The sequence below is a fragment of the Sitophilus oryzae genome, unplaced genomic scaffold, assembly GCF_002938485.1.
Source record: "Sitophilus oryzae breed Bouriz unplaced genomic scaffold, Soryzae_2.0 scaffold_1576_pilon_pilon, whole genome shotgun sequence".
Classification (NCBI taxonomy): Eukaryota; Metazoa; Arthropoda; class Insecta; order Coleoptera; family Curculionidae; genus Sitophilus; species Sitophilus oryzae.
Genome location: NW_022146254.1, coordinates 5738698 through 5749334, shown reverse-complemented (window position 1 = coordinate 5749334; position 10637 = coordinate 5738698). Strand labels below are relative to the sequence as shown.

Here is a 10637-nt window from a genome sequence, read left to right as displayed (position 1 = left end):
ACAATTATCTATTTATTAACCTGTGTATAATGTATAATTAAATAAAAAATAATGTAATAACATATGTTTTAAACGTGTATATACATATATACTTGTGATCGAAAAAAACGGCGTCTTGTTTGTTTGGAAATGACAATTTCACAAATGAATATTAAAAATTACATTATTCATTGAATCCGTAAGCAAGTGTGAAGGGAATTGACTAGATTCATTATTATACTGTATAATCGAAAAAAAACGACGGCTTGTAAATTACGATCGATGATATTCCCCATATAATTCTACATAAAAAATGACATAAAAACTATACAAAACGACATCGAATAAAGACGGCGTCAGCGATGAAGATCGCTGTCATTTTATATGTAAAATTATATGAGGAATGTCGTCGATCGTCATTTACAAGCCAACTGGACGCCGTTTTTTTCGACCATACGGTATAATAATGAATCTAGCCATTCCCCTTCACACTTGCGTACGGATTCAATGAATAATGTAATTTTTAATATTTGTTACCTTCAATCATAAGAATATCCTAATTTTCCACAAAAAAAATAAACAATTCTAGAAGCTTTGTGATATTTTATTTATTTTTAAATTTTTATTAATTACTCACTGAAACTATTATTATACACCTAAATTAGCAAATTTTTTGAAAGAATACTTAAAAAATATATGTAGTAACAAGTTTGTCCACCCCAAGCAAATCTTGGCAGGTAAATTTAAGTTTTATATAACAACTATACATATAGATTTTTTATCACTAGAATTTTTAATTTTTTTTTAGTTTACAATTATTTTACATATTTGATAACAATACTTTATACATTTTTTTACATGTAAAATATATAAAAAAATGTTTATTGCAGAAATTGCATTTCTCTGATTATAATTCCCTACGCCACTGGAGAAATCCATGCTGAGTAGCATTATTTATAGTTTCAAATATTAATTATAATACAGGATATTGAAAATACTACTTGGATTTATTAAAAATAGTTTGGTTTGGATGTGGTACAAGACATATTAAAAGCATTTTACATATTTTTACTGCTATAATGAAAAAAATGTACATTTTATGACCACATAACAAAAGTTGTGTGTATTCGATTTTTACCTGTGAAATGTAATTCCAGCCACTTTTTTCTCGCTTCGGCCTTTGCAGCCATACGCTGAACATCTCTCCATACTAAACAATAGCGTTTATAAATTTAAAACAAAACATTTGTCACAAAAAACATAAAAATTCGCTCGGTGTCACCTCGAAATCTTGTCACCAAAGTATGGCCGCCGATCGAATTTTGGCCTCACAAACCGATCACGGGAGAATATGCGTGTTAGCCGTCCCCTCTCTTTCCTTGTCTAAGTCACCAAGCCTCCAAGCTCCAAACCAAACCAAACCTCTACACACCCAAATACGTTTAAATTACCTATACCGCGGCCTCCCCATAAGAGCAATGAGAAAATTTATGTCCCTGTATTGAAGGAGGACAGAAAATCGAGTCGAATGGTTTCAAGACATAGGTTCATCCTTGTTTAGTCAAACCTCCTACCACACAAGGATAGACTTATGTAGGAAATGCATGGAAATTCTAGAAATTCTATAGCCATCCTTTAACATCGGGACAGGCATTTAAGCGGTAGCCTCCGTATAGGTAATTTAAACGTATTTGTACACACCATACATCATAGATAAAGGAATAAGGACATGTGTTAAACCAGAGTTAAAACTTTTGAGTAATCGCCTCTTTGAAATACAGGATTTGCGATTTACGACGTGTTGAAAAAAAGAGTCTATAAAATTTACGAAGTATACAACCACAGATAACATATAATCCATAGATATAAACTTTATTATCTGTGATACCCTTAACTCTTTCCTTAACTGAAGACCATAAACTTGTGGGTAAAGGTGTGGATCCGGTGGCTGACCTTGAAGCCCATATTTGCTGCATTTGATCATCGATACTACGCAAGCGCACATGGTCGATGTTGCCAAATTGCAGTTTATTTTCGAATTATTTGCAGTTGAAAATTTTTTTTTTGAGTGTTAATCAATTATAATACAAATTCTATAATTAATTTTAGAATTTCAGATTTATCTTGATATCCAAAATTAAGGTAAGAAAGATAATGAAGATTGTGAAATGAAAGTATTATGAATATATAAAATTGTAATAATAATAACATTTATTTATATATTTACATAAGAATTAAAAATTATCATTTACGAATTTTTTTCTTAATGGTTTTAAACTTATTAGAATTATTTTAATTCTTTCAAGTTATTTAATTTCTAGTTATTTACAGGCAAGAATAGTTTTGATTATATGTATTGATGTTTTGAAATACCGTATGATCGAATAAAAACGGCGTCAACGATGGCTATAAAATGAAGATCGCTGTCATTTTATATGTAAAATTATATGGGAAATGTCATCGATCGTCATTTACAAGCCAACTGGACGCCGTTTTTTTTTTCGATCATACGGTACTACCATGACGAGTCATGGTACAAAGAAAACAAGGTATGATCGATAGCGACTCCAATTTCGTTAAGTTTGCGCATACCACCTGTGACGTCATACGCCATACAAAAAATATCCATATTGTTCAATTGCCACTAATAAAAAAAGATCTAAAATAGGGAAGAATTAGGACATAACCCCAAAAGTTATGTTTTGACATCGAACTTGACATTTGAAAAATTATTTTCACATTTTGACACAATCAAATTTCACAGATGACACAATCTGTTTGACAATTTGAAATTGGCGCGCAGAGCTTGCCGACCAATGGTGCCGTTTATCACCTGTGACGTAGTGACCAACCTGCGCAATATCATACCTTGTATTCTTTGTATCATGATGACGAGTCTTATAGAACAATACACGTCAATGGGAGATAGAGGTAACATCTTACCTATAATGTTACTAATATAATATACTTTGATTATAATGTTTGTATCATAATTTCTTAAAAATATCAAGTTAGTGGATTAATAGCCAATTTTAGACATATATTTTATCGAAGAGTTTGTTAATAAGACTAAAATAAGCTTTGTTTTATCTTTTTCTCTTTAGAAGGGAGATAGTTTGTGCCGTAGAATACATTACAGTATTTAATATCGTGTACTTTGATATTCTTTTCTTAATTTACTGTAATTTCTTGTTTGCTATAATGCCAAATCTTGACAATATGGTGAAGGTTGCGTTTTGATCTTATTAGTTTTATACCTGTGTTTATACAAGACCAAATTAAGATTAGTTTGTAATTAGTTTGTGATTTATATTAAGATCTTTCTTATAATATTTGTTATGTCTTAATCTTAATACTATATTATGCTTTGTCTGGAAAATAAATGTTAAAATATCTTAATTTTGCATATCCTATTCCATCCTTCCATTAGGAAAAATATGGTCTATAAATCATATTATGCTAAGAAAATCACATAAATTAGGTGTAAGAATAGAGAAATCTTAAGGTAGCAGAAAAAATAATGCAATATATGTATAAGCAGAATTAAACGAGGTAACTGTAAATGTTGCTGAAGCTGATTCTACAATTTTAATTACGGAGGCTAAAATGCCTTTTAAGGCCTCCGTAGTTTTGATGGAATGTTAAAAAAACTATTATGAACATGACATGGAGCTACAGCATTTAAACATTAAAAAAAGAAAAACTTGGACACATCCTTTTAATTTCCCGAATTTTTAATAAAGCACTTTTTAAACGTAGCATTATAATCTAGAGCAATTAGATTAATTATAGGAATCTAGAATTTTATTTCTATTTAATTTTATTGACTATGAAAATACATAATAAGCATTCACGTTTCACGTGTTGTGCGAAATATTAAAATAATAATAGAAATATATACCGCGTACTATGATTGAAAAAAATCGCGTCAGCGATGACTATGAAATGAAGATCGCTGTCATTTTATATGGGAAATGTCCTCAATCGTCATTTCCTAGCCAACTAGACGCTGTTTTTTCGATCATACTGTATATATTGACAAAACACACTGAAAAGCACATATTTGTTTTCTACTGAAAATAATTCCAAAATAACTTGCAATCTGGCAACATCGAAGATGTGCGCCTGCGTAGTGTCTGTGACTATATACAGCAAAAACTCGTTTCAAGGTCAGCCACCGGATCCACACCATTACCAATTGTGATTACCAACTTGTGCCATACAGTGTTGCCAACTTAGCGGAATATCCGCTAGATTTAGGGGAATTTAATTTGATTTGACGGAAAACTATAAGCAGTTGCGGCCAGCGGATTTTTTAGCGGAAAACGCAAGTCCACTTTGATGCAATACTTTCGGTATGATATGGGCTAAAAAAGTTAGATAAGTGTTGCAATGATTATATCTTACCTCTTGATGTCCTTAACAAAATAGGTACCAAAGAATGTTATGATGATAAGGATGACATGATGATTGATTTTAATATAGATCTCACTATAAATACGTGATTTGAATTTGTTATTTTATTTTTTTGAGTTGTTTTTAGATATTATAGGTAATAATGAGAATACCTAAATTTTATTTTTGTATTTCTCCGTTAATAAAGACTTTAACATATCAAGTAGTACCTTGCGTTTATTTATCCAGTTAAAAATAATTTTAAATGATAGCAATAACAAGCAATTTAATCAATATCATTAATATATAATGTATTTATAAACCCAGTTATTTAGCGGAAAAATATCAAATTTAGCGGATTTTAAGCATCGATCTAGGGGATTTCATTTTTTAGCAGTTGGCAACACTGGTGCCATAAACCATACAAGACAGCTTTCAGCTTTGTCTTTCAGCTGCAGCCAGAGGCCAGAGGTTGCAGAATAGGAAAAACCTGAAACTGAAAGAGAAGAGTTAAGGTTATGGGTGGGTTATGGTTTTCGCCAGTTTTCACCAACTCTGTTTTCACTAGTTTTCACTTTTCACCTGATCTTCACTGTGAACCACTCTGACTGCTCTGGTGACTGTGAAGTTGTAGAGTATTTTTAAAACGTATTTGTTAAGTACATATTTTTGGATAAATTTAGATAAACCATTAACAGGGTTAATTTACAAAGGCAATCCAGAGATCTCCAAAGTCTGTCTTTGTAAATTTTATACAAATCGCAGCACTTAGCAGGTGTTTGCTATATATCAATGTTAAATCCTAAATTAGGTGGGGGGCCCCATGGCGTAGGTAAATTTACGAAATATAAAATATTATTAAAATGGTTGGTAATGGAGAACTTTTTGGGTGTATTTATTATAGGTGACCCTGAAGATAAGACACTTCGTAAAGTTGAAATGGAAGTTATGATTCCAAAGAAGATGCGAGATATTGCCCGTGTGGAGAAATGTAGCCAAGAAGTTGAACAATTCACCGAATGTTGTAAAAATAGTAATGTCCTAATGGTAATTAAATGTAGGGAACAAAACAATAACCTAAAAAAGTGCTTAACTGAATGGTATAATAATGAAGAATTTAAGGAATATTGCAAGAACTTATATTTAGAAGAAAGGACAGAATTCAGAAGAACTGGAATTCCATTAAAAAAAAGGTTGGAACAGTCATCAAGAGTTGGTTCTAGTATGTGATATTAATCACAGTAATTATAAACTCATGTACTTTTTAGTTAGCAGTAGTATATTCCAATAAATATATAATTAGTTATCATGTTTTTCAGATGGAATCCACCTTTGAACTAGTATTTCCTGTATATCAATATTTTCTAAATTATTATAAGTCACCTCTTTTGGCAATTTGACTCTGCATATAATTAACTCCTGCAATGATAATTATAACTATTTTTAATGTGTAGGAATTGAATTAGTATTACCTTTGCAGTGCTTTCGCATAATCTATTCAGTCCTAGTAAAGATACACTATCAAAGTTTCTATCTGCTTCCGTTTTGTCAATACTCTCTAACAGAATAATGTAGCTAGCATGATAATAGGATGGGCCTTGTTTATAAAGTACTGAAAAGGATAAATTAATATATGTTTAACTAATTTTGAAGACATGCCTACAAAAATCACCTCCAAATTTGATTCCTGGTTTTACTACCCAATTTTTACTTCTATAATAATAATATACCAAGTAATTCCTAATAAAATTATGTTGCAATTTGCTAAAAAGATCCCACATCTGATCAATATTTAAGTATTCATTCTTATATGTGACACTAAGACACTTAATAACACTCGAGAGGAAAAACGCCTCTTCTAATGAAAGCCAAACCTTTTCTACTATTTCTGAATAATCCAATTTAAATTCAGGTTTTAAATTTATAAAATAATCATTCTCAGAATCACTATCAGGAATGACTATAAGTTTGTCAGGTTTCTTTTTATTTAACAATTCACCTTGAATAGAAAAATATTTTCTATGTTTCAGTTGCCTGTCACGAATTATTTTAGATTCATTTGCCTTGACAAACTGGGGATAGCTTCTTGAAAAATTAGCTTTACCAAAATTTCCCATCGAAATCAGAATATTTATGTCTTCTGTATTGCCAATACTTACAGAAAATCCATTAAAAACACCTTTAGCTTTTTCTATAGAATTATTCTTAGTTATTATTACGGGAAATTGCAAATTCTGATGTAATTTGCAGTGCCGCTTTAATTTTGGCTCAATTGCCATAATAAATTCGAAAATATACTAGAATAGAGAACTCCAGAGTTTATGTTACCAAGCAAAATATAATAGATATTTCACGCCGCAAATATAAAGACCTACTTGTGCCAAAAACTCTGTAAACAGTGGTATTACCACGTATTACCTAAACAGTTAATTTTTAAAAATATTTTATATAACAGTATTTCATTTTGATTATTTTGATGCCACATTTGATGCTATTTGTTATTTCTCGTCTCGACCCGTTTGATTTGACTTGTGATTTGACTTGACATTTGACGGAGACGGAACCATAACATGACCATAACCATAGGACGGAACCATTGCCCAATGCCGTCTCTAATAGAACAGCCTTGGGCGAGATTTATGACGTCACGCTAGTTAGATACTACGGATTAATAAATATGTTGTAGAATACATGGAAAACATAATTATTCCTCAGATTTTTGGTTTGTATTTTAAAAATTATATAGTTCACATTAAATATACATAATATACAGTTAATAACTACAACATATATACCTATTTATAGTAATAAATACTTTGGCAAATAAACTATGAACCATACAAATGCAGCAGATGTTTTACAATATACAAATAATGTATTACATAAGATATTGGGTAAAATGTAAATATATTTTAAATTTTGGGGTTTGAAAATCGATCTAATTTAACAAAACATTCAATATCTACTAATAGTGATGTATTATTATTTGCATTCACAAAATTTATATGTATATTTTGCAAGTATCAATGTTCGAAAAATTATATTTACAAATGGTAAAGGTGTGGATCCGGTGGCTGACCTTGAAGCCCATATTTGCTGCATTTGATCATCGATACGACGCAAGCGCACATCGTCGATGTTGCCAAATTGCAGTTTATTTTCGAATTATTTGCAGTTGAATTTTTTTTTGAGTGTTAATCAATAATAATACGAATTCTATAATTAATTTTATAATTTCACATTTATCTTGATATCCAAAATTAAGGTAAGAAGGATAATGAAGACATATGTAATTTTTTGGATTATATTCGACACTATTTTTTTCATATGACACAACACTGATGAAGGCTATAATGTTAGCCGAAACGTTTTTTTTTTAAACCAAATAAAAATAATGAAAAACCAAATGAAAACTTAATCAGCGTTTTTCCCGAACCTAAATCCCAAGAAAATCAAAAAAATTAGAATATTTAGAAACAAGGTTCAAGAATATCAAATTTTCCAAGATTGTAAAATTCTATTTAATTTTTTTATGTGTACAATTATTTAGGGAATGTCATCGATGTTCATTTCCAAGCCAACTAGACGCCGATTTTTTTTCGATGATACGGTATAATTCTTAAATAAAATGTAAATAAAATTCGACCAATTAAAACAAAGAAATATGAACTTCTTAGTATTTTTAGTAACACCTTTATTCTTAAAACTTAATTTTGTATTGCAAATATACCAATTTTATTGTTATTTTATTCATATTGTATTCAGCCATCACTTAAATATTTGATATTAATTTGGTATTATAAATAATCGACACTATCAGTAAAAATTACTGAACAAATATATGTTATGCTTTACATACATTATATTATCAAACAAAAACACATTCTTCTTTTAAACTTTATCATTCTTGTCTTTACAAAAATCTTTTTTAATTTTGAATTCAAAATAATAATCTTTTTATGATCTTTAATACACATATTCTTTATTTTTCCCTAGATCATAATACCTACTTACGTGTTTATCTTATGTGTTTGAATCTATCGAAGCTGAACCAACAACACTTGGAGTGGAGATTCCACAATATGAATAAAATAAACATAATTGTCCAGTTTTCTTTAATACCATCCTGGGAGAATATTATTTTTAAATTTATTAAAGATATTTTCAATAGAATTGTCTTGATTTATAACTCGTACCCACTTTTCTTGCTCTTCCGGATACTTTAAGCTGCCTAGTATAACTATCCTTTCCACCAACAAAGATGAGGCATAGCACCAAAAACACACTCCACTTAAGCTTTATTGATGAATTGTTGAGTCTTAAAAAACACACACAAAAATCACGATAAATAAAAAATTTATGGGCACTTTTAGGTTAAAGCACTTAACAAAACGTAATATTTCGTGTTTTTTTATGAGAAACAGATTGACCATCATAGTAGCCATATACCTGGTAGTACTTTATGTCACTTAAACACCAAAATAATTAGTTTTTTGCACTACAATAACAAATAATACCAAAAATCTACCGACAAAATATGAATACAGAATCTAACCCAATATCTAAGTATGTACAGCTGATGAAGTAAACAAAAGTCCGCCCGTGGGCTGATCTTTTATAGAGGGCATTGAGGTGGTAATCTATAATCTACATATAAGAAGATTACAACACAAACGAAAAACAAAACAAAACAAACAGATGTCAATTAAAGAGGGGAAGTGACAGCGAGACCTGGAAGATGTCTGCCATCTTGCCGTCGACAAAAATTTGGATGCGCACTGGTCGAAGCTCATTCTCCCACTTCCATATCTCTGATTATATTCTATTTTTTTACTTAAAAAAATAAATCATCAATCGGTAATGGTGTGGATCCGGTGGCTGACCTTGAAACGAGTTTTTGCTGCATATAGTCACAGACACTACGCATGCGCACATCTTCGATGTTGCCAGATTGCAAGTTATTTTGGAATTATTTTCAGTAGAAAACAAATATGTGCTTTTCAGTGTTTTTTTGTCAATATATACCGTATAATCGAAAAAACGGCGTTCGGTTGGCTGGGAAATGACGATTGAGGACATTTCCCATATAAAATGACAGAGATCTTCATTTCATAGTCATCGCTGACGATATTTTTTTTCAGTCATAGTACGCGGTATATTATTTATCTTAATCTAAGTTATTTATATTATTATTTTAATATTTCGCACAACACGTGAACGCTTATTATGTATTTTCATAGTAAATAAAATTAAATAGAAATAAAACTTTAGATTCGTATAATTAATCTAATTGCTCTAGATAATTGTGCTACGTTTAAAAAGGGCTTTATTAAAAATTCGGGAAATTAAAAAGGATGTGTCCAAGTTTTTTCTTTTTTTTTAATTTTTAAATGCTGTAGCTCCATGTCATCTTCATAATAGTTTTTTTTAACATTCTATTAAAACTACGGAGGCCTTAAAAGGCCTTTTAGCCTCCGTAATTAAAATTATACAATCAGCTTCAGCAACATTAACGGTTATCTTGTTTAATTCTGCTTATACATATATTGCATTAATTTTTCTGCAACCTTAAGATTTCTCTATTCTTACACCTAATTTACGTGATTTTCTTAGCATATATGATTTATAAACCATATTTTTCCTAATGGAAGGATGGAATAGGATATGCAAAATTCAGATATTTTTACCTTTATTTTCCAGACAAAGCATAATATAGTATTAAGATTAAGACATAACAAATATTATAAAGAAAGATCTTAATATAAATTACAAACTAACTAGGTCTTAGTTTGGTCTTGTATAAAAACAGGTATAAAACTAATAAGATCAAAACTCAACCTTCACCATATTGTCAAGACTTGGCATTATAGGAAACAAGAAATTACAGTAAATTAAGAAAAGAATATCAAAGTACACGATATTAAATACTGTAATGTATTCTACGACACAAACCATCTCCCTTCTAAAGAGAAAAAGATAAAACATAAAGCTTATTTTAGTCTTATCACCACACTCTTCGATAAAATATATGTCTAAAATTGCTATTAATCCACTAACTTCATATTTTTAAAAAATTATGATACAAACATTATAATCAAAGTAATATAATATATTAGTAATAGTTAATATATATTATATTAGTAACATATAGGTAAAATGTTACCTCTCATCGAGAGGTAATCTCCCATTGACGTATATTGTTCTATAAGACTAGTCATGGTAGTACTTCAATACATCAATACATATAATCAAAACTATTGTTG

The 10637-nt window shown here is 29.9% G+C and overlaps 2 protein-coding genes across 3 annotated transcripts; one reads left to right on the top strand and one right to left on the bottom strand.

Annotated features, from left to right (window-relative positions):
• Nucleotides 1–4821: 4821 nt before the first annotated feature.
• On the top strand, nucleotides 4822–5680 carry LOC115879300 (COX assembly mitochondrial protein homolog). Its single transcript, XM_030896049.1, has 2 exons — nucleotides 4822–5206; nucleotides 5279–5680. The coding sequence occupies exons 1-2, from the start codon at nucleotides 5167–5169 to the stop codon at nucleotides 5602–5604; spliced, it is 366 nt and encodes a 121-aa protein (XP_030751909.1). The 5' UTR covers nucleotides 4822–5166; the 3' UTR covers nucleotides 5605–5680.
• Nucleotides 5648–6921, bottom strand: LOC115879299 (tRNA-splicing endonuclease subunit Sen2). Of its 2 annotated transcripts, none has more exons than XM_030896047.1 (3): nucleotides 6038–6921; nucleotides 5847–5986; nucleotides 5648–5793 (listed from the first exon to the last, which is right to left on the bottom strand). In XM_030896047.1, exons 1-3 carry the CDS (start codon nucleotides 6651–6653, stop codon nucleotides 5674–5676), a joined length of 876 nt encoding a protein of 291 aa, XP_030751907.1. In that variant the 5' UTR covers nucleotides 6654–6921; the 3' UTR covers nucleotides 5648–5673. The 2 variants fall into 2 exon arrangements, with proteins under 2 accessions (XP_030751907.1, XP_030751908.1); XM_030896048.1 differs by having other exon boundaries at nucleotides 6047–6921.
• Nucleotides 6922–10637: the final 3716 nt, after the last annotated feature.